The sequence below is a fragment of the Lithobates pipiens genome, unplaced genomic scaffold (assembly GCF_037356315.1).
Source record: "Lithobates pipiens isolate NorthernLeopardFrog02 unplaced genomic scaffold, aLitPip1_a1.2 Scaffold_25, whole genome shotgun sequence".
NCBI lineage: Eukaryota > Metazoa > Chordata > Amphibia > Anura > Ranidae > Lithobates > Lithobates pipiens.
In genome coordinates, this window is record NW_027507787.1 from 93,095,030 (window position 1) to 93,119,776 (window position 24,747).

General features: G+C 44.7%; 1 protein-coding gene across 2 annotated transcripts in view; it reads right to left on the minus strand.

Moving 5' to 3' along the window:
• The window catches only part of CNTF (ciliary neurotrophic factor), a 134,283-nt gene that overhangs the window by 22,180 nt on the left and 87,356 nt on the right, over positions 1-24,747 (minus strand). For both annotated transcript variants that reach the window (XM_077454703.1, XM_077454702.1), the window contains exon 2: positions 2,242-2,429. In XM_077454703.1, the coding sequence (XP_077310829.1) occupies positions 2,242-2,337 (96 nt within the window). In that variant the 5' untranslated portion in view covers positions 2,338-2,429. The remainder of the gene's footprint in view (positions 1-2,241; positions 2,430-24,747) is intronic.

Consider the following 24,747-nt stretch of genomic DNA (forward strand, 5'->3'; position numbering starts at 1 on the left):
ACGTGCATTAGAAAAAACATTGCTCCATCCTTAAAGAGGAAGTAAAGCGCAGTTTGTTTTTTATGACCTGCAAAAGTAAAAGGATAATGTACTAGTATGCATTGCACTAGCACCTTATGTTAAACTTACCTGAAAACGAAGCCCTACTCGTCACCACTGTAGGCCGCATTCATCTTCGCCCCTCTTCCTTCCAGGTCCAAGGAATCTGGCTGTGTGACTGGAGGGAGCCGCATGACGTCACTCCCGTGCAATCACGCGAGAGCCGCCGGTCACGGCACAGGGTTCAGAAGAAACGGCATGGGTGGCCATTCCTTCAGAGCACCTGTGCGGATGAGGTAATTGCATGCATATACAGTAAATATCTCCTAAACGGCACATGTGGTGTAGTGGTTAGCACTCTCACCTAGCAGTAAAAAGGGTCGGTGGTTCGAATCCCAACCACGACACTACCTGCCTGGAGTTTGCATGTTCTCCCTGTGCCTGCGTGGGTTTCCTCCAGTTTCCTCCCACACTCCAAAGACATGCAGCTAGGTTAATTGGCTTCTGTCCAAAATTGGCCCTAGTATATGTATGGGGACTTTGGATTGTGGGCTCCTTGAGGGTAGGGACCAATGTGAGTGTGCAATGTACAGGGATAGGGGTAGACACTCACTCAGGTTGAACTGGATGGACTGGTGTCTTTATTTAACCTTACTAACTATGAAACTATGTTTAGGAGATATTAACAGCACCTATAGGTAAGCCTTATTAAAGGCTTAACTATAGGTACAAACAATACATGGAATTTACTTCCTCTTTAAGGTTTTCTAGAGGTTGCTTGGGTTCCTTCAGCTGTGGCTAATTGACCTCCCATTTGATGGCGCATTCATAGTTTGAGATCCAAAGTCAATGTCCTAAAATCAGAACGTTCATTTATTGAGTTTTCTGTAATCTCCAGCAGAGTAAGCATGCCAGCTCCCATTCTCTGCTTCCTGTTCATTACATTCAAGCTTTCAAAGCACTTCTTAGTGCTGATATTTTTTACATCCATTTCTAGAAACAGGAGTGTTCACAAATTATCAGCTGGTGGGTTCAAGGATCATTAGACAGTGTGCTCCAGGATCACCAGAAGGTGTGTTCCAGGTTCACCAGAAAGTGGGTTTCAGCCTTATCAGCATGTGTGTTCCAGGATCACCAACAGATGTGTTTCAGGATCATCAGCAAGTGTGTTCCAGCATCGCCAACAGGTATGTTCCAAGTACATCAGAATACTGACAAATGAGGGTTGGAAGCACTGGTTCCAAGAAGAAATACAGAGCTGGCCTGCAATTGAGCTACACTCCCCTTATGTCTCTGTAGCTCAAAATCCAATTTTGACTTAGGTACATATTTAACGATTCCACAGATGGATCATATATAATTTAGTGGTATCATTATTGTCTGCAGGCACTTTTTCTTTGTGGCTTTTATAAATGATCATTATTTTGAGGATCTGTGCACCCATCCTGTATTATTTTTGTGCCATATGAGCGTTTCCTATTTTCCAAAATGTTGTGCACAGTAATGTAAAGGTGTGCCAATAAATCAAACTTTGTGAATGATGTGGCAGCACATGCACACTTCAAGGAGGAACTTGTACTTGAGGTTGAAACCAAAACTTTTTTTTAGAGAAATATAACAAGATGCCATTGATGAGCTCCACACTAAATGCAAGGTCATCATACTGGTCCCCTGGCTTCAGTATCAACGGGTATGGAGTCAGCTAAGTCTGAACATCATCTTTGTATACTTACTTTGGCTACGTGGCTTAAACTGGGTACACATCATTTGAGTTTCCCCACGTTGGTGGCCACCTCCTACCTTTTTGTTCGGCCCTTAGGTTGAAAATAATGTATGTGTCTGTACCCAGCTTTAGAAATTTCTGACACCATAGGATTAGCATGACAGTCCGGCAACTGACTTTTTAAGAAAAAGATCAGAAACAAACAACTTTTATATATTACGTTAATGAAAGGTTTCCTTTAGGTACCCTTTTGGTACTTAGTCTTGCCAGCACTGAATTAAATGGCATAATGCAAATCAATGCACTCAAAATGCAGCAAGCAGAGTGGTTTTCCAATGCACCAGAATGCATTAATGTGAAAAGGTCCTATTAAAAACAATGCAGCAAAATGCAAAGGGAACCCTGATTGAGCCCTTAGTAAAAAAACAAAACAAAACAAAAAAACAGCATCTAACAACAAACATTTCCCGATATCTCACATATTTCTCCTTCAGGTGTCCGATATCCTCCACGATTTGGCGCAACTGTTGAATAATCTGCGAGAAGAGGTCCTGGAGCGCCACTTCAGAATCCATGATGGATTGGCTAATATAGGTCGGAAGGAAGATGGTACATCTGCCCTGAAGTCACTTGTCTTTTACAATGGGAGTGTCAGCAATAGCAGAGCCTGATAAACAGCAAAGCGTAGGGGGAGAGAGAGGGAGAGAGAGGGAGAGAGAGAGAGAGACTCAGTGACAGAGGGAGCACGGCACACAGACACAGCATTAACAGTTTAATCCTAGTGATTAGCTATGGAATGTTTCATTGGTGACCCCGCTGCCATAGGGCTTGCTGTGTGATCTGCAGCATCCATAGGAAAGAGCTGTGCAGCCGCCTGTCACCATACAGCTTAATGATCATTTCGGGGAAGTGTCAAGATAACGAGGCTCAGCAGTTTTAAATACATCCCAGTGTCTCAGGCCTATAGTGCAATCCCCAGGGCCTCCAATTCAACACACCCTTGTAGATATTCTTCTATGGAATTATCCATAAGAAAAATCTCTTTTTTTCATATGCTGAAAGTTAGAAATTCTAACTAGGTTTACATCCTAAGTAGGGATGCACCAATACCATTTTTTTTTTTTACAATGAGTACAAGTAGCGATTTTTTTTTTTTTCAGTACTCGCCGATACCAATTACTGATACTTACCGCAACTGTTTTGTTTTAACTTCAGCTGTCAGCAATGGCACAAAGCATTGAGAAGTTATTTACAAATTAAATAGATTTTTTTTTTTAATTTAGCGCTTTTTCAATTTGAAATTTGTAAATATATATATGTGTAAAAATATTCACTAACAAAGTGAATATTTTTACACATATATATATATTTACAAATTTCAAATTGAAAAAGCGCTAAATTAAAAAAAAAAATCTATTTAATTTGTAAATAACTTCTCAATGCTTTGTGCCATTGCTGACAGCTGAAGTTAAAACAAAACAGTTGCAGTAAGGCCGCGTACACACGGGCGGACTGTATGGCCTACTTAGTCCGTCGAAACACATTTCAGAGGACAGTCCGCTCGTGTGTGGGCTTCAGCGGACTTTTTCAGCGTGCAGTCTGGCGTACTAAGTATTTCGGATTTTTCGAAATTCTGTCCGTCATACTTTGGTTTCAGCGGACAATCCGCTCGTGAGTAGGCTAGTTCGACGGACTAAGAATGGCGCATGCTCAGAAAGGATTTACACGGCGGAAGGGTGCATTGCTGTGTATTGGACTTCCTATTTCTAGTCCCGTTGTACGTGCTGTACACGTCATCGCGCAAGCTTTCGACTGACTGTTTGTGCATCCGTGTGTGGTCAAGTCCGTTCATTCGAAAGTATGACGGACTGTCCGTCGGATTGTATGACGGACTAAGTAGGCCATACAGTCCGCCCGTGTGTACGCGGCTTAAGTATCAGTAATTGGTATCGGCGAGTACTAAAAAAAAAAAAAATCGGTACTTGTACTCATTGTAAAAAAAAAAATGGTATTGGTGCATCCCTACTTAGGATGTAAACCTAGTTAGAATTTCTAACTTTCAGCATATGAAAAAAAGTTTTAATTGTTTATCGTTTATAAAACAGATGTGAACAAAAGAAAAAAAGCAGGAAAATAATAATTAAATGGAGGAGGATAGGGAGTAATTAAGGCTGATTAGAGTAAATTAAGGGTTATTAAGGGGTTAATATTTGTTCATCCCATTGATCTGCAGATAAAGAGACATAAATAAATAAAAAGAAACATTGTTTCTTTTTGTATTAGTGTTTCAGGGCTGAGCAATGTTGGTAATGAACATTGCGGCTGCTTTTTTTTTTTGACAGCTCCAATTACCGAACTTCTTTAATACTAGGGAAACCCACTGACAGCTCAAAGAGCTGAGCCTGAAAGTATCAGTTCCAGGTATCGGTGCATTTGCACGAGTACCAATACTTGTGCAAATACTTGGTATCTGCACCATTACTAGTATCGGTGCAACCCTAATCCTAAGTGAAGGAGGTTTAGGTTGATAAGGCACTGTGTGTATTAACCACTTCCCGACCGGCGCACGCCGATGTAAGCCACCATGCCATCGCATGCGCGCTGGGCGGGACCTCCGTGAGTCGGATCGCGGGTCCCGTGGACTCGATCACCACGGGGATACCCATGATTGTCTCACGGGGAGTAAGAACGGGGAGATGCTAATGTAAACAAGCATCTCCCTTGTTCTGCCTAGTGACAGTCAGAAGGGAGCAGAGATCAGTGACGTGTCACACACAGCCACACCCCCCCGGGTTAAAAACATGCCCCAGGACACACTTAACCCCTAAACTGCCACCTAGTGGTTAACCCCTTCATTGCCAGTGTCATTTACACAGGAATCAGTGCATTTGTATAGCACTGATTGATGTATAATTGACAATGGTCCCAAAGATGTGTCCGCCATAATGTCGCAGTCATGATTAAAAAAAAAAAAAAACGCTGATTGCTGCCATTACTAGTAAAAAAATTATTAATAAAAATGCCATAAAACTATCCCCTTTTTTGTAAACGCTATAACTTTTGCACAAACCAATCAATAAACCCTTATTGCAAATTTTTTAACAAAAATATGTAGAAGAATACGTATTGGCCTAAACTGAGGGAAAAAAGGTTTTTTTTTTTATATTTTTGGGGGATATTTATTATAGCAAAATGTAAAAAATAAACGCTTTTTGTTTGTTTATAGCGCAAAAAATAAAAACCGCAGGGGTGATCAAATACCACCAAAAGAAGCCTCTATTTGTGGGATGTCAATTTTGTTTGGGAGCCACGTCGCACGACCATGCAATTGTCAGTTAAAGTGACGCAGTGCCGAATCACAAAAAATAGGATTTTTAAAACAGCTTACATGTAAAATCCTTTTCTTTGATGTACATCAGGGGACACAAAGCCATAGTAATAACTATGTGGGTTATATCGGCATATCAGGTGCTGGACACTGGCACGCCCCTTAAGGCGTGAACTTCCCCCATATAACCCCTCCCATTACTGGGAGTTTTCAGTTTTGTACCCAAGCAATCAAAGTGTATAAGAAGAAGACGGGAGGGACCTTTGTGTCCCCTGATGTACATCAAAGAAAAGGATTTTACAGGTAAGCTGTTTTAAAAATCCTATTTTCTATTCTTACATCAGGGGACACAGAGCCATAGTAATAACTATATTGGATGTCCCATAGCAATTACAACTGAAGGGGGGGAGACAGAAATAAGGAAACAGGAGGCCGGAGGACTCATACTGCAGCCTGCTGTGTATGCTGTGACCAAAGGCAATCTCCTCCTGACCTTTAATATTCGGGAAAAAAAAAATCGGATAAACGTCTGAGCCAAAGACCAATGTTGCGGTCTTACAGATCTGAGCCATAAACGGATAAATGTCTGAGCCAAAGACCAATGTTGCGGTCTTACAGATCTGAGCCATAGAGGCCTGATGATGCACCACCCAAGAGGCATTAATCGACCTGGATGAATGTGCTCTTAATATGAGAAGGAATCATTTTCTACTTTAAGCTGAAGCTTGATCAATCACTTGACAAATCCATTTGGAAAATAGTGGATCTTGACGCTGCCTGTCCATATCTTGGACCCTCTGGCAGTACAACCAAAACCTGTGTTTTGCGAACCTGAGCGGTCGCTCTTAAATAGAATTGGATCGCTCTTACTACATCAAGAGACTGTAGTGCTTTCTCTTCCCCAGATTAAGGCTTCTAGGGAGAAAGAAGGAAGAATAGTCTCTTGGTTTAAATGAAAACCAAAACCTGTTACCACTTTTGGTAAGAATTCAGGATGAGGACATCAAACCACCTCGTCCTTATGCATGATGAAATATGGCTCTTACTAGACAGAGCTGTTAGTTCCAATACTCTTCTAGCAGAAGAAATGGGAAGCAAAAAAAGGTTATCTTTCTTGTCAAAGAACCAAGAGAATTTCTTGAAAGGTTCAAACGACTGATTTAACAAAGCCAACGAGACCAATTTTAAATCTTAAGGATTTAGAGGTGCCTTGATAGGGGGAATAAACCGTGTTACCCCCCGAATAAGTTACGTACCAAGAGTGGGAAGCAAGAGGCCGTAGGAAGAGACATTGACATGGCCTGGATCTGGCTATTGATAAAAGTCAAGGCCAGCTTCATTTCAGATCCCATATGCAGGAATCCTGCCTATTGACATATTTCCTGGGGTGCCAACCCCTGTGTCCATACCAAGAAACCTATGCCTTCCAGATTCTATAGTAAGTGACTCTGGAAGCCGGCTTCCTAAAATTAGTCAAAGCAGACACTACTGAAGGAGATCACCCACGATCTTTTATAGAGTGGGATTCAACAGTCAAATCTGTTAAACTCCGTAAAGTAGGATGAAATACCGGACCCTGTAATAGAAGGTCTGGCTATAATGGCAGAGTCCAAAGGACTTCAACTGCCCGCTTTATGATCTTGATAATTTAAGATCTTCTGGGACCCGCTGGGGCCACCAGAATCACCTCCTTCTGTTCCTGTTTAATCCTGCGGAGAAGGCGCAGAAGTAGCAGAGCTGGAGGAAATGCATAGATCAGTGAGAACGGATACCCTGGGAAGACTAATGCGTCTGTTCCGCCTGCTAGCGGACCCCTTGTTTGACATAAAGTTGTCGACCTTATTAATGAATCTGGGCGCGAATAGGTCCATGTCCAGAGTACCCCATCTGACATATTGCTAGGAAGATGTCGGGGTGAAGAGATCATTCTCCCAGAAATAATTGTTGGCGTCTCAAGTAGTATGCCTGAAATTTTAAAATTGCTGATAGGCAAGGAGTGTTGTCTTCTGCCAAAGCCAGAACATTATTCACCTCTTTTTGGGCTGCACGACTTCTGGTGACTCCCCTGGTGATCAATGTAAGCCACCACCGTGGCTCTGTCAGACTGAATCCTGTCAGGACAGTCCCGTAATCTGACCACCAAGATTCTATAGCCAGATGTACTGCCTGAAACTTCCAAAGTTGATAGACAACGTCCTCTAACCTGGACCATCTCCCCTGGACAGAATCTTCTTCCAGGGATGCTCCCCAGCCTAGAAGGCTGGCATCTGTTAACACCTTGCAGGATAAAGATTTTTCCTCCTGCTGGATAACAACCACCAGTTTAGGCTCTGTTGGGAGCCAAGCATATTGGAAACAAACAAGGCCTTAATTCTCTTTATTTCAGACCAACAGGATGGTGTCTTGAAGCAGACTTTGAATAAAACTGCGCGTAAGGGACGGCTTTGAAAGAGGCCACCATTTCCCCAAAAAATCTCATGCAGCCAAAATGAAGGAATTTTCCTTTCCTGATAAGTTGAATTAGTCCTACAATGGAACGGATTCAGGTCTGGGGTAAGAATACCTTCTTCTGTATGGTATCTATAACCAGCCCCCAAGTAATCTCCTTGATGGTTTTAAGGAGAATCTTCCTAGGCTGAGAATCCAACCTAGAGAATTCAGCTATCTACAGCTGAGATCAGACTCTGGTTTTAGATCTGAGACTGAATGATCTATTCAAAGTAGATCTTTTAATAGGCTAGAACCGCTATACCTTGAGCCTTTAACCTGGCTAAAGGAGGTGCCAGAATCTTTCAGAACACTCGTAGTGCTGTGGCTAAGCCGAATGGCAGTGCCACGATTGATACAAATAATTTTATATTTCAAACCGCAGAGATTTCTGGTAAGCGGGAAACTTTGGCACGTGGAGATATGCAACTCCCCTCCTTGCAGGATGGACACAGCCGATCGAATTATGAAAGGATCGGATGTCTAAGTGCCAATTCAGATCTCTGAGATCTAGAGTGGGTCTTACCTCTCTGCTTGGCACTGGGACCTAAAAAGGTTTGAGCCAAAAACCCCTATTCCACTAAGGGAATCTTTGATATCACCGACTGGGATAATAGCTGATCCAGAGACCAGAAAGAGACACTTCTCTTCTTTCTTTCTCTTTTTTTTTTCTGGAACCTTAGAAGATGGACACTCTTGCATAAAGACTGCCGCATCAGCAGCCCCAAGGACCCCACAGGCAGCATCCAAACAGGACCCGAACCCCAGACCCTCAAATCGAAAGCTGACTGGGCCATCCAGGCTCTTGAAACTCTAGATGTAACCTAGAGAAAAAAAATCACAGAAATCACTCTGCTTTTAACATTGTTCCTGCCAGACTTTGAGAATCGGAGGACCTTTCCCCTCACTCAAACAAGTGGGGGTGCTCCTTCATGAGAAAGCCTTAGCATTCTGCTTCATGGGCTTTCTGCCCAAAGATCCTGGTGCTGCCCCTGTCGAGACCGCCTAAAGGCAGATACACCAGGAATTAGGAGAGGCTGCATGATTAAAGGAGAACTGTTTGATCCTCCTTTGATGGTAAGGAAAGCCTTTACCCCTTTTGGATGTACTTATTCACTCTAAATAGTCATACCCCAGGAAGGGACACAGACTGGCTAACGGTTTTCACCTGGTGCTTCGGCTGATCAATATCTCAGCCATGGACCTCTGCAAAAATGCACTAGTCCAAGTATAAGCCATAGGGCTTAAACGATCGAGTACTTCATAGGATCTGTGAGACACAGTGCGTCAAATACACCACCCCCTTGCCGGGCCTGCTGATCAGGCAGAACTTTCAGGCATCTCACACCTGTTCCTTAACCCCATGGAGTCCACATTCCAATGCATTGGCGTGACTCAAAATGTGCTCCACCACAATAGTGGAGCAGACGTTAAAGGGTTAATGGACTGAGCTACTCCAATTGCAGCCAGAACTGCAAAAGACATCTTGTCTTTAAAAGGAAAATCCAACCTTAACATGCTGGATCCTTTAACATCAGTGCATTATCCATTGGACATGTGAGACACTGCTCACTGAGGTGATTGCAGCATTAATAGCTGGAACCCCCCATTTCTTTCATATAAATGTTCCCATTCAGAATGCATAAGTTATGCATGAATAGGAAAAAACATCCCCAGGTGGGGGAGGTTCAAATGAACCATATTAGAGGTAGATACCTCAAGAGTCTATGGCAGGCAACAAAAGGGTTAAGTAAGGGAGTAGACAAACACTTGACTTGTGCAACTACTCCCTCCCTGTTAGGATCCTCTGAAGAGGAAAAATAAGTATCTTCCAATACTTGGGAAGATCTACCTGATTCCCAGCCTCCTACACCTCAACAAAAGGGCCCTGAGGACTAGATGGGAATCTGCTATGTTTAGTCCTACTATGGAGAGACATCATAGCAATAATATTTTAAACGGTAGAAGAAAAACCTGTTTGTATGAAATACACAGGGACAGAAGTGTTCTACCCTTGACGGCTCATCTGACTGGCCGTATTTTTCTTTTTCCCTTATGGGGAGGAAGACATTCTTTTGGAAGGGTTTTTAGTTTGTTGTATACCATTAACCCCTTAGAGCGGTTCCTGGTCCCTTTGCCACTCATAGCTTACAGTACAAAGCAGAGGCAGTACCAGCAAAAGAATGTTTCACTTGCTAGGCTATAGTACAGTACAATAACTGCTATTAATCCTAGCTATACAGTACAATGTTGTCAAAAGGAAAATGCCTGTGTCACCAAACCTGACCAGCAACCACTCTGCTCTGTCCCTCCACCGCCAGGCAGTAGCTTCTCTTTTAGAGCTCTAACTACTTCCTACACGTCTGGCCGGCATCTGACGCTGTTTAGCCACTCTCCTGCGTGAAAACACCCCCCCTTCCTGTTTCAAACAGGAAAGCGACTCTCCCGCGTGAGCACCGGCATCATGGCGGGCGGTGGCGGGGGGGTGTAAATCCTCCGCTCGGCGAGCGGCTGTGAGAGGCAACTGGCTGGCATTCAAATAGATCAAAATCTGGGGGCCCAGGAAGTGATCAGGCCCCCTTCATACCCGAGGTCAGAGCTGGCTTGAATGGAGCGGAGAGTGGAGCTTCTGCAGTTTCCAGCGTCAGAATGGTCAGTGCTCAATACAGCCTACAGTGGTGACACATAGACATGACATGACCACATAATACAAGAAAGGAGAGATTCCTGAGAAAATCTCCCCTACCTTTCCTCGCAGCAGGGTTTGTCAGAGATAAAAAAATAAAAAATAAAATAATCTTCGCCCTTCACGGTAGGCTCCGAGACCTTGAAAGGAAACCTTCAGGAACAGGGGTACACTCAGGTAATCCCACAATCCTGGACCTGGGAGAAAACTCTGCCAGTAAAATTTTATTGGCCTTACTACCAAAAAGTACTGGATCCCAGGGCCCAGCTTTAAAAGCATTCCCAAGCAAAACCTTGTGTCTTCGGATGACGAAGCCTGGGTACCGTTCATTTAGTCCATTACAGAAGCTCACCCCTTAAGGGGCGTGCCAGTGTCCAGCACCTGATATGCCGATATAACCCATATAGTTATTACTATGACTCTGTGTCCCCTGATGTAAATAAAGTGGTCTGGTCTTTGGCAAGCAAAATGATCCGGGGCTTAAGTGGTTAAAAAGAATATCAATTTTTATGTTGTCTTTTTTGCATGTCAGTGCTGTTGATCTGCTGCTTCCCCTTTGCAGTCTACTCCAAGGATATATGCATGGCATTTTTCATTGCAGGTGTCCTGAGGATGACAGCGGTTGATTGTGCCAACAGAAGCCCATGTGACAGGGTAACAACACAGAGGCACAGTTGTCACCCCACAGCAAGGGGTAGCACATCAAGGGCCTTTATAGCATGATCACCAGTAAGGATGAGCTCAGGTGTGTTCGGACACAAGTCCAAACCCACCTGAGCTATCCCCTCGGGAAGCTGTCAAAGCGAATAGCCAATCATAAGCAGATAAGGCATTCCCTGCTCTGCAGATGCATGTATGCAAGAGTGTTTGCGTGAGGCTCAGGGCAAGGGATGTCTCTGCCATCTACGATTGGCTGTCCGCTTTGACAGCTCCTTAGCGGGATAACTCAGGAGTATTCAAAAAGAAAATAAAGGAAGACACAAACCCCTAGCGCATTACCTTAATCACCATAAAATTTATTACAAAGTCAAAAACATACTCAGAAACTTGAGGAAATCACAAGCATTTCAAATCACATCTCCAACATGGTGGATCCCAAATTACAGTGTTGGGAAAGCTGATGCATTTTGGGAGACAGCTCTGAAGAAGGGAGCTTGTCTCCCGAAACGTGTCAGTTTCCCAATACTGCGATCTGGGATAAACCATGTTGGAGTTGTGATTTTTAATTGCTTGTGATTTCCTCAAGTTTGTGAGTATATTTTTGGCTTCTTAATAAATGTTCTGGTGATTAAGGTAATGCACTAGGCTTTTGCGCCCTCCTTTATTTTCTTTTAGTGTTTTGAGCTTCACCACTCAAGGAGAGCAGCATCGCCCGAGACACCGCTCTTGTACAGTTGGATGTGAAACGAAGTGATCGCTGAGGCTTGACTGTTTTTCAGGCCTAATTGAAGTCCGAACTCACCTAAGCTCATCTCTGATCACCAGGTATTATGTTAATGAAAGTTGCTAGATTAATGATTGGGTATACATACTGTATACTTGAGTTCACACCCATTTCTAATTAACTGCTTCCGTACCACCCGCGTTCCCGCAACGTACTTTATCGCCTCTGCAGCCTCGGTCTCGGCGGCCTCTGCAGGCAAAGCAACTTACTAGTACGTCACTGCCCGCTTCTAGGTTTAGGGTGTATGTGTGCCCCCCGCCAACACCCGCTGTGATTATACCAAATGGAAGTCTGTCAGCAAGACCCAGCCAATGATTCATGGCTTGGACCTGCTGATCAGCTGTGTCCAATCACAGCACAGAGCCCTGTAATGGCAATCAACTCAGGGCTGTGTACAGAGAGAGATCAATCTCTCTGTTTCTTATCTCTGCAAAGCAGGGATAAGAAACAAAAGAGATATTTAGTAAAAAGCACATAATATACACATTACACATTTTTAGACACACATTTAAACCCTTGATTGCCCTAAATGATAACCCCTTCCCAGCCAGTGTCATTAGTATAGTGACAGTGTACAGCAGTGTTTTCCAACCTTTTTCAGTCAAGGCAACCTATATAATTACACACAGTCCTGGGGCAAACAAGTCCAGAGACTTGCTCATCAGGAGATAAACCCAAATGTGCTTGCTTTTTTGCATGTTTCTGCATGCAAAATTTCTTAATGAACTGCTTCATACTTGTTAAACACAAAAATGTGCTGCCATGGTTTTTTAAATTGCGTCGCACCAAAACACATGGTATGCGTATGCTATGTTGGTGCATTTTAGCAGGCATCAACATAATGTACGCATATTTGCAAGATGCGCATAGGTGCCATTAACAATACATTTTTTTGTGCGGTAAAATTTCGTATTTATGGCAGATTTAGGTGGTCTGTAGGGGGATCAGGAAGGAATTGTTTTCCCCTGCTCTAAGCAAATTGGAGCATGCTTTGCTGGGATTCTTCACCTTCCTCTGGATCAACTGTTGGTATAGGATTGTATGATTTATTTTAGATTTTTTTTTATTGGTTAAACTAGATGGACTTGTGTCTTTTTTCAACCTAACTATATAACGATTTTGCTGCGGCACCACTGGGGATTCTTTGCAGTACCCCAGGGTGATGCGGCACCCCGGTTGAAAAACACTGGTGTACAGTATTATCACTGATCACTATATTAGTCTCACTGGTGATGTTAGTAGCAGTTAATGTCAGATTGCGCTATCGCAGTCCCACTGTAATTTTCTGATCACAACCATTAGTAGTATAAAAAAAATTATAAAAATTCCAATATACACCATAGTTTGTAGATGCTATAACTTTCACGCAAACCAATTAATATACACTTATTGCGATTTTTTGTCCAAAGACATGCAACAAAATACATTTTGGCCAAAATTTATGAAGAAATTTGATTTTATATATATATATATATATATATATATATATATATATATATATATATATATATATATATATATATATAGTATTTGCCCCCTTCCTGATTTTTTTTTTTTTTTTGCATATTTCTCACACTTAAAGTTTAATATTACACAAAGATAACCCAAGTAAATCAAAGGTGGAGTTTTTAAATTATTATTTCATTTATTAAGGGAAAAAATCTGTTCAAACCTGCCTGGCCCTATGTGAAAAAGTAATTGCCCCCTCCCATGCTGAATCACAAATGAACTGTGATTAACCACAATTGTTTGGAAAGCTAAATTTCACTTGCCACACCCAGGCCTGATTACTGCCAGACTTGTTGAATCAAAAAATCACATAAATAGAATCTGTCTGACAAAGTGAAGCACGCCAACAGATCACAAAAAGCCACACATCATGCCACAATCTAAAAAAAATAAAAATAATCAAGAACAGATTAGAAACAAAGTAATGTACATGTATCGGTCTAAGGAGGGTTTTAAAGCCATTTCTAAGGATTTGGAACTCCAGTGAACCACGAGGAGAGCCATTATCCACAAATGGATATAACTTGGAACAGCAATGAACCTTCCCAGAAGTAGCCAGCTCGCGTGCCGGTCGGGACCCCCGTGAGTCCGGTCGCGGGTCCCGCAGACTTGATCGCCGCAGGCATACCCGCGATCGTCTCACGGGATGGCTGAATGGAAGAAATGCTGTGTAAACAGCATTACCCCATTCTGCCTAGCAACTAGTGATGCTGATCTCTGCTCCATGTGATTGGAGCAGAGATCAGTGTTCACTAAATGAAAGCCCAACCCCCCACAGTTAGTAGCACACCCCTAGGAACACTTAACCCCTACACTGCAACCCACTGGTTAACCCCTTCACTGCCAGTGTCATTTACACAGGAATCACTGCATTTATATAGCAGTGATTACTGTATAAATGACAATGGTCTCAAAAAATGAGTCAAAAATGTCCGATGTGTCCGCCACAATGTTGCAGTCACATAAAAAATTTTTTTTTTTTAAAAATCGCTGATTGCCGCCATTACTAATAAAAAAAATAATAAAAAATTATTAATAAAAATGCCAGAAAACTATCCCTATTTTGTAAACGCTATAACTTTTGTGCAAACCAATCAATAATCGTTTATTGCGATCTTTTAAACCAAAAATATGTAGAAGAATACGTATCGGCCTAAACTGAGGGAAAAAAATGTTTTTATATATATTTTTTGGGGGATATGTATTATAACAAAAAGTAAAAAAATAATGTGTTTTTTTCAAAATTGTCGCTCTATTTTTGTTTATAGCGCAAAAAAGAAAAACCGCAGGGGTGATCAAATACCACCAAAAGAAAGCTCTATTTGTGGGAAAAAAAGGACGTCAATTTTGTTTGAGAGCTACGTCGCACGACCGCGCAATTGTCAGTTAAAGCGACGCAGTGCCGAATCGCAAAAAGTGGTCTGGTCTTTGACCAGCAAAATGGTCCGGTCTGTAAGTGGTTAACTGGTCTTTTTTCTTACTTTTCAAATTTGATAGGGTTGATAAGGGTTAAAATACTGCTCACATTTTATATTATTTAAAGAGACAGCTCTACCAATTTGAGACATTCTGTTCTGAGGCGCAGTGGTGGAACTTCAAGTGTGGGCGGGCTGTAATACTGATATATAATCACACACGTGGGTTGGACTTTATGGACTTTTGTCTTCTTTCAACCTCACCTACTATGTAACTATGTAACAACTAGTCATGCACTCCACAAATCTGGCCTTTATGGAAGAGTGGCAAGAAGAAAGCCATTGTTGAAAGAAAGCCATTAGAAGTCCCATTTGCAGTTTGCAAGAAGCCATGTGGGGACACAGCAAACATGTGGAAGAAGTTGCTCTAGTCAGATGAGTCCAAAATTTAACTTTTTGGCCTAAAACCAAAATTCTATGTGTTGCGGAAAACTAAACACTGCACATCACCATGAACACACCATCCCCACCGTGAAACATGGTGGTGGCAGCATCATTTTGGGGATTCTTTTCTTCAGCAGGGGTGTAGGGAAGCTGGTCAGAGTTGATGGGAAGATAAATGCAGCCAAATACAGGGCAATCTTAGAAGAAAACCTGTTAGAGTCTGCAAAAGACTTGAGACTGGGGCGGAGGTCCCCTTTCCAGCAGGACAACGACTCTAAACATACAGCCAGAGCTACAATTGAATGGTTTAGATCAAAGGATATTCATGTGTTAGAATGGCCTAGTCAAAGTCCAGACCTAAATCCAATTGAGAATCTGTGGTAAGACTTGAAATTACTGTTCACAGAAGCCCACCATCCAATCTGAAAGAGCTTGAGCTATTTTGCAAATAAGAATGGGAAAAAATGTCACGCTCTAGATGTGCAAAGCTGGTAGAGACATCCCCAAAAAAGACTTGCAGCTGTAATTGCAGCGAAAGGTGGTTCTACAAAGTACTCAAGGGGGCTGAATACAAATGCACGCCACACTTTTGACATATTTGTGAAAAAGTTGAAAACCATTTATTATTTTTCCTTCCACTTCACAATTATGTGCCACTTTGTGTTGGTCTATCACATAAAATCCCAAATAAAATACATTTACGTTTTTGGTTGTAACATGACAAAATGTGCAAAATTTGAAGGGTATATGAATACTTTTTCAAGGCACTGTGTGTGTGGCTGTGGGGGATGCCTCAAACGCTTATGATTGGCAGATTTCAGTTTTTTTTTATTTTCTTTATTTTTCCATTTTAAATAACATTTACCAAATACAGATTATACAAATAATTCACTGTCTCAGCTTGGGCGTACATTTATATTTATCATCCATTGAACAATCCATTCCCAACCCCCCCAGAGAAAAACTAAAAAAAAATAAAACGAAAAAAAAATACAATATAAAAAAATAAAAAAGGAAAGCCCCCCCCCCCCTCTTCTCTACTCCTCTCCTTCTCCATCCCCATTACCTTCCAACCTTTCAAGATATTCCTTATTCAAGAATGTTCCCCATTGTTGCCATTTTCCTTGGTATTTTTGCCCTGTTTCCTCTAGTTTCTGTCTAGACTCCTCTATTACCCTTATGTGTTCCACTTTCCACACCCGCTCTGGTATTGTCGGAACCTGCACGGTTTTCCAGTGGCGTGGAATCAGGGATTTAGCTGCGTTCAACAGGTCTGGAATCATTGTACGTCTGTATTGTGTAATCCCTTTCTCTGTGACGTGGAACAAACATTCCCATGGGGATTTTCCGATCCTTTCCCCTGTTACTAAAAATATCATTTCTATTATTTTCTCCCAGAAAGGTACTATTTTGGGACAATCCCACCATATATGCTTAAAGGACCCTGGTGCGTTACATTCCCTCCAACAAGATACCCGGTTTTCTCCTCCAAACCTCTGTACTCTTTGGGGAGTCAAGTACCACCTCACTAATAATTTGTAGGACATTTCAATCGTTTGAACATCCCTTGGGAGTGAGTGGGTCATTTTAATTATTTTTTCCCTATGCTCCTCATTTCTTAATGGGCCAATCTCCCTTTCCCATTTCCCCAAATAAGCCGGAAACTCGGAGTCTGCCTCTTGCCTTAGTATTTTGTATATTTTAGAAACCCTTTTCTCCAAATATTGCGATTCTTTAAATAGTTTCTCCAATGGTCTAAGTAGTGTCTTTCCTCTCAATGGCTGTGGTAACCCTTGAATAAAGTGTGCGATTTGAGTGTATCTCCATCTATATAGTGGCTTGTAGGGATGAGCCGAACACCCCCTGGTTCGGTTCGTACCAGAACTTTCGAACGGACCCCACGTTCGTTACGAACGTTAGAACCCCATTGAAGTCTATGGGACTGGAACGTTCGAAATGGAAAGTGCTAATTTTAACGGCTAATATGCAAGATACTGTCCTAAAAAGGGTTTGGGGACCTGCCTCCTGCCCCAGGGGACACGGGTCAATGCCTAAAATGTTTTTAAAAATGGCCGTTTTGGCGGGAGCACTGATTTTACTGACAATGAAAGTGAAAAAAAAAAGTGAAATATTCCTTTAAATATGGTGCCTGGGGGGTGTCTGTAGTATGCCTGTGAAGTGCCACGTGTTTCCCGTGTTTAGAACAGTCCCTGCACAAAATGACATTAAACGGAAATAACACCATTTAAAAATGCTTGCGGTTTTAATGTTATATCTGGTTCCTGCAATATGGTTGAAAATCATTGAGAAAAATGGCATGGGTAGCCCTCCCTGCCCATTACCAGCCTATTTGGGTCTTGTACGCATATTAAGGGGAACCCTGTACCCATATTAAAAAAAGGAAATGCGTGTGGCCCCCAGGCCCTATATGCTCAGAACAGCAGTATACAGGCGGTGCAAACAAGACAGGGACTGTGTAGGTTTGTTGAGTTAAGTTGAATCTGTTTGTAATTTTCAACTGGTACATTTTTAAAGTGTAGCTCCAGTCAAAAAAACTATTTTTAAGCTTTTTGGAAAACATAGGGAAGGGTTATGACCCCTGTATAATTTGTTTTGTCGTCCATCTTTTTTCATCTCACTTGCTGCTGTCTCCTTGCGTTTGCAAGTAGGAGATGTTTGTAAGTTGGATGTTTGAAAGTAGGGGCCTGCCCTATATGCTCTGCAGAAATGGCGGAACAAGGTGTTGGTTTTGCCACAACATTGTAAGCCCTGAAAGTGACTCTTGGTGGGCGCTGGAGCGCCCTGCTGTGAACGATTATATCAAGAATTGTAATTACATGCCATTGTTGAACAGTGGTAGAAAAATTGACCTTTGGTGGTTGTGGTGCTGGTGCCACAACACTATAAGTCCTCACCGTTACTCTGGGTGGGCACAGGAAGGGGCCCTCCTGTGAAATATTATATCAAGAATTGTAATTACATGTCCCTGTTAAACAGGGGCAGAAAAATTTGGCCTTAGGCACTGCTGCTGGTGCCACCACACTGCAACCTCTTCCATATACTTTAGTTTTTTTGCTGGAATTAGCCCTGCTGCAAAGCATTGCATCAAAAATTGTACTTAAACGCCCCTGTTAAACAGGGGCAGAAAAATTGGGCCTTAGGCTGAGGTGAATATCGCGGTGTATACTGCGGTCAGGGCATGCAGACAATAACCAGAAAACAGCAGAGATAAAGGGGTATATACAGATGTATACTGTGCTGTGCTGGAGGCACACACAACTTCCAATAACTCCTGCAGATGGCAATTGGGCTCAAATAGAGAACAGCTATGTAGGTGGATTATAGCGGTATGTACTGGGTACAGAGCACGCAGACAGCACGCACTATCTCCTAACACTACTGACTGCAAGCTCTATTATTAAAGATAGATCACTAGCTATATAGGTGAGGTGAATATCGCGGTGTATACTGCGGTCAGGGCACAGACAATAACCACTACACAAGAGCAAGATAGGAAATCAGCCAAAAATGATCGGTGTGTACTGTGTTGAAGGTACACAGAACACCCACTGCTTCAGATGCCAACACACTACACGAGGCCGCCTCAATGGCGGCCTTATATAGTGTGGGGCGTGCACTACACAGCCTGAGCTATGATTGGCCACAGGCATCCTGCCTGTGACCAATCATGGCTCTCCTCGCTGCTGGCGCTGCGATTGGCCAAGCATGCGGGGTCACAGTGCATGCTTGGCCAATCATGAGCCAGCAATGCACTGCGCCATCGCAGTGCATTGTGGGCCGTGAGCGCCACACGAATTTTGACGCGAACGGACCAAGAGTTCGGATTTCGCCGAACGGACGAACAGCCAATGTTCGAGTCGAACGTACGTTCGAGTCGAACGTACGTTCGAGTCGAACACGAAGCTCATCCCTAGTGGCTTGTGTCCCCATTCTTGTGTAATTTCCCTGTAAGTGCTTATCCTATTTCCTTTCATCACTTCCGCTAGTGTTATTTCCTCTCTATTTGCCCACCTACTAAGTATAAATGCTCCTCTTTCCCTGGAAAAAAAAAATTTGTGTCCAAAAGTGACATTAATGGGAGGGCTGGCAGCCTTAGGCCTGGGGGGCAAGTCCAGTCAAGTGGCCCATTGAACCACTTAATCAGCTAGGTGAGTCCACTGGTTGGGGGGGGGTGTTAGATAAGTCCGCTGGTGGGGGGAGGGTGTTAGATAAGTCTGCTGGTGGGTGGGGGGAGGGTGTTAAATAAGTCTACTGGTGGGTGGGGGGAGCATGTTAGATAAGCCCACTGGTGGGGGGAGGGTGTTAGATAAGTCCGCTGGTGGGGGGAGGGTGTTAGATAAGTCCGCTGGTTGGGGGGGAGGGTGTTAGATAAGTCCGCTGGTGGGGGGAGGGTGTTAGATAAGTCCGCTGGTTGGGGGGAGGGTGTTAGATAAGCCCGCTGGTTGGGGGGTGTTAGATAAGTCCGCTGGTGGGGGGGAGGGTGTTAGATAAGTCCGCTGGTGGGGGGGAGGGTGTTAGATAAGTCCGCTGGTTGGGGGGGAGGGTGTTAGATAAGTCCGCTGGTTGGGGGGTTGTTAGATAAGTCTGCTGGTGGGGGGGTGTTAGATAAGTCCGCTGGTGGGGGGGAGGGTGTTAGATAAGTCCGCTGGTGGGGGGGAGGGTGTTAGATAAGTCCGCTGGTTGGGGGGGAGGGTGTTAGATAAGTCCGCTGGTTGGGGGGGTGTTAGATAAGTCCGCTGGTTGGGGGGGTGTTAGATAAGTCCGCTGGTTGGGGGGGGAGGGTGTTAGACAAGTCCGCTGGTTGGGGGGGAGGGTGTTAGACAAGTCCGCTGGTTGGGGGGGAGGGTGTTAGACAAGTCCGCTGGTTGGGGGGGAGGGTGTTAGATAAGTCCGCTGGTTGGGGGGGAGGGTGTTAGATAAGTCCGCTGGTTGGGGGGGAGGGTGTTAGATAAGTCCGCTGGTTGGGGGGGAGGGTGTTAGATAAGTCCGCTGGTTGGGGGGGAGGGTGTCAAGTCCGCTGGTTGGGGGGGAGGGTGTCAAATCCGCTGGTTGGGGGGGAGGGTGTCAAGTCCGCTGGTTGGGGGGGAGGGTGTCAAGTCCGCTGGTTGGGGGGGAGGGTGTCAAGTCCGCTGGTTGGGGGGGAGGGTGTCAAGTCCGCTGGTTGGGGGGAGGGTGTCAAGTCCGCTGGTTGGGGGGAGGGTGTCAAGTCCGCTGGTTGGGGGGAGGGTGTCAAGTCCTCTGGCGGGGGGGAGGGTGTCAAGTCCTCTGGTGGGGGGGAGGGTGTTAAGTCCGCAGGTGGGGGGAGGTGCTAGAAAAAAAAAAACAACATACGCTGCCACTGCCAAAATTTTAAATTGTCATGATGACTATGCATTATTAATTAAATTTACAACTGAAGCGGATTTTCCCATTCTATTCCATTTTTTGAAGGTTATCACAGATGCCTTACTTCAGGCTGGGGAGCATTGATTCAGTGAGGACTGGAGACACTGAGCCAGGTCCTTGCCACTCTTCGGGGGGGGGGTGATGATCCTGAAGCAGGTCTCATCTTCTCTGCAGACTGCAGCTAGCCACTACTCCCCATAAGCCCAGCAGGTCACGTGCGACGTGACATTCTTGACGCCGGGCGTCCCCTCCCCTGACGTGCCACACACCTGGCCTGCCTCTGAGACTCCTGGGAGGTAGGAGTTGTAGTCTGCTGTGCTCACACCAGGGGCGTACCTAGAGCATTTGGCACCCGGGGCGGATCCTATATCTGGCACCCCCCCCCACCATAAAATGTAAAAACACCCACTGTGTCCCCTGCATACCTCTGCATCCTTCAATATCTTTTTGTCACTACTGTGTACCCCCCCTCTCCACAACTGCACCTCTGGACCCCTTTAAATTTCACTGCACCCTGCATCTCTGGACCCCTTTACATTACACAGCACCCTGCACCTCTGGACCCCTTTACATTACACAGCACCCTGAACCTCTGGACCCCTTTACATTACACAGCACCCTGCACCTCTGGACCCCTTTACATTGCACAGCACCCTGAACCTCTGGACCCCTTTACATTTCACAGCACTCTGGACCCCTTTACATTACACAGGACCTTGCGCCTAAGGACCTCTTTACATTACACAGCAGCCTGCACCTCTGGACCCCTTTACATTACACAGCACTCTGGACCCCTTTACATTACACAGGACCTTGCGCCTAAGGACCTCTTTACATTACACAGCAGCCTGCACCTCTGGACCCCTTTACATTACACAGGACCTTGCACCTAAGGACCTCTTTACATTACACAGCAGCCTGCACCTCTGGACCCCTTTACATTACAGAGGACCTTGCACCTAAGGACCCCTTTACATTACACAGCACCCTGCACCTCTGGACCCCTTTACATTACACAGGACCTTGCACCTAAGGACCCCTTTACATTACACAGCAGCCTGCACCTCTGGACCCCTTTACATTACACAGCAGCCTGCACCTCTGAACCCCTTTACATTACACAGCTCTTGTACCTCTGGACCCCTTTACATAACACAGCACCCTGAACCTCCTGACCCCTTTACATTACACAGCCCTTGTACCTCTGGACCCCTTTACATTACACAGCACCCTGAACCTCTGGATCCCTTTACATTACACAGCCCTTGTACCTCTCGACCCCTTTACATTACACAGCACCCTGCACCTCCACACCCCTTTACATTACACAGCCCCTCACAGCTCTGGACCCCCTCCATGTTACACAGACCCCCTACAGTGCAGACCCCCCTCCCTACCATACAGACCCCCATCTACAGTGCAGACCCTTCCACCCTACAGCGCAGACCCCCCTACAGTACAGACTCCCCTACAGTGCAGAATCCTCACCTACAGTACAGACCCCCCTACAGTGCCGAATCTTCCCCTACAGTACAGACCCCTCCCCCTACAGTGCAGACCCCCCTACAGTGCAGGACCCCCTACAGTGCAGGACCCCTTCTACAGTGCAGGACCCCCTCTACAGTGCAGGACGCCCTCTACAGTGCAGGACCCCTTCTACAGTGCAGGACCCCCTCTACAGTGCAGGACCACTTCTACAGTGCAGGACCCCCCTACAGTGCAGGACCCCCCTACAGTGCAGGACCCCTTCTACAGTGCAGGACCCCTCTACAGTGCAGGACCCCCTCTACAGTGCAGGACCCCTTCTACAGTGCAGACCCCCTCTACAGTGCAGACCCCCTCTACAGTGTAGGACCCCCCCTACAGTGCAGGACCCCCCCCTACAGTGCAGGACCCCCCCTACAGTGCAGACCCCCTCTACTGTGGGGGGTCCTGCACTGTAGAGGGGGGGCCTGCACTGTAAAGAAGGACCTAAGGACCCATAATGTACCTCGAGCCCAAGGCAGTGGCATTGCAGGGGGGAGGTGCGAGCGAGCAGCACCCGAGTGGAGTGACATCTGTCGGCTCAGTGATCCGGGACCCGGTGCAATAATCCCCTTCTCTCTGTGGTCACGTGACTCACGTCGCGCCGTTCTGATCAGTCCCGGCAGCGGCTGTCACTCACAGCCGAGCAGAGTGAAGCCGCCTCCCCCCTCCTCCTTTATGTCTATACAGTGCTGTGCATGGAGGAGGGGGAGGCGGCTTCACTCTGCTCGGCTGTGAGTGACAGCCGCTGCTGGGACTAATCAGAACGGTGCGACGTGACCACAGAGAGAAGGGGATTATTGCACCAGGTCCCGGCTGCCCGTCACAGCGTGGAAAGAAAAAAAAAAAAGAAAAAAAAAAAAAAAATGAACAAACAGCCAGCGGCCGCTTTAAACATAATGTAGGTGCCGGCCTGGGGGGAAATTTCCACCCTGCCCCCCAGCCCAGCCCGCCCCTGAATGGGGAATTATAATTCCAATTGTGCCTCTTATTAATTTTATCCCAAATTTTTTAAGTTTGCCTTGTTAAAGTGCTGGTGCTAATCCTTAAATCCCTATAATGGGGTGGTATCCATATCATCTTTACTAACTCCGTACTACTCAGTGTGACTTCCAACTCTACCCAACTCTTCTCTTGCTTATTATGGCTCCAATCAGCTACCCTTGAGATCACTATCGCTTCGTAGTATTTTTTTAAATCTGGCAATGCTACTCCACCTCTATCTTTCTCCTTCACTAAAACATTGTAGGCTATACACGGGTTTCTACGTGCCCATATGTACGACACCATCATAGATTTTAACTTCCTGAAGTAACTTGGGGGTAGGGGAACTGGTATCATTTGAAACGTGTAAATTACCAATGGTAATATGAATGTTTTAATTGCATTTATCCTCCCCATCCATGTAAGGGCTTTATATCTCATTTTATTTATATTCTCTTTAATTTTATTCAGCAAGGGTAGGTAATTAGCAACATATAAATTGGACACTTGTGTCGTCAATTTTATACCCAGGTAGGTCAGTTCTCCTTTGCACCACTTAAATGGGAGATGGGTGGCCATTGCTCTCTGTTCTTCCTCTGTTAAATTCAAGTTTAACATCTCCGACTTGGTCATGTTTATTTTAAAATTAGACAATCCTCAATACTGCTCTAGCTCTTTAAGGAGGGATGGAATTGTTGTTCTTGGATTGACTATATATAGCAATACATCGTCTGCAAATGCAGATACCTTGTATTCCCTCTCACCCACCCAGATACCCTGAACATCCTGGTTCCTCCGAATTGCTACCAAAAGAGGTTCCAAGGTGATCACGAACAGGATCAGTGAGAGGGGACATCCCTGCCTCATCCCGTTGAACAATTCCAGGGGGCAGGACAGGGATCCATTCACTCTAATTCTAGCTGTCGGGTGTAGGTAAAGAGATTTAAGCCATCTCATCATCCTCTCTCCCAGTCCCATATATTCTAACGTCTCATATATGAACTCCAAATCGACTTTATCGAAGGCCTTTTCGGTGTCTACCGATAGCAGTACTGTAGGGGTCTCCAAATAACCTCCTGGATCAGAACTATGGACTTCAGGGAATTATCTCTCCCCTCCCGCCCCTGAACAAACCCTACCTGGTCTGAATGCACCCATTTCAGGAGGAGTATTTTCAATCTATCCGCTATTATTTTCCCGAATATCTTTGTATCCTTATTTAATAGAGAGATCGGCCGATAGCTCTCTAGAGCTGTTGGATCCTTACCCTCTTTCAGGATCAGTGCTATGTGGGCACAGAGGGCCTCATCCCGGAACGTCTCCCCTATTCCCACTGCATTGAAGAATTCGCAGCGTTTCGGTGCTAAATACTTCTGAATTTCTTTATAATACAGGATGGAGTATCCATCGGGGCCCGGACTACCCCAGAGGGCTGTGTTTTTGATTACTCTCTCCACTTCCTCTATTGTTATGGGGGCCTCCAGAGCCTCCATCTCCTCCTTCTCCCCTCTTGGGAAGTCCAGACTCCGTAGATACTCCTCTATTACTCCTTTCCTTTTTACCTCATCACCCCCTTTCCCCCCTATATTATACAACTCAATATAATAGGCGTGAAAGTTCTCTGCGATTTCTGGGGTGGAAAACTGCATCTCCCCCCCTCTGTCCCTAACCATTGGGATGTGGGTCCTGTTTTTATATTCTTTTACTCTGTCCGTCATCCATTTACCTGACCTATTTCCCCATTGATATCTTTCCTTA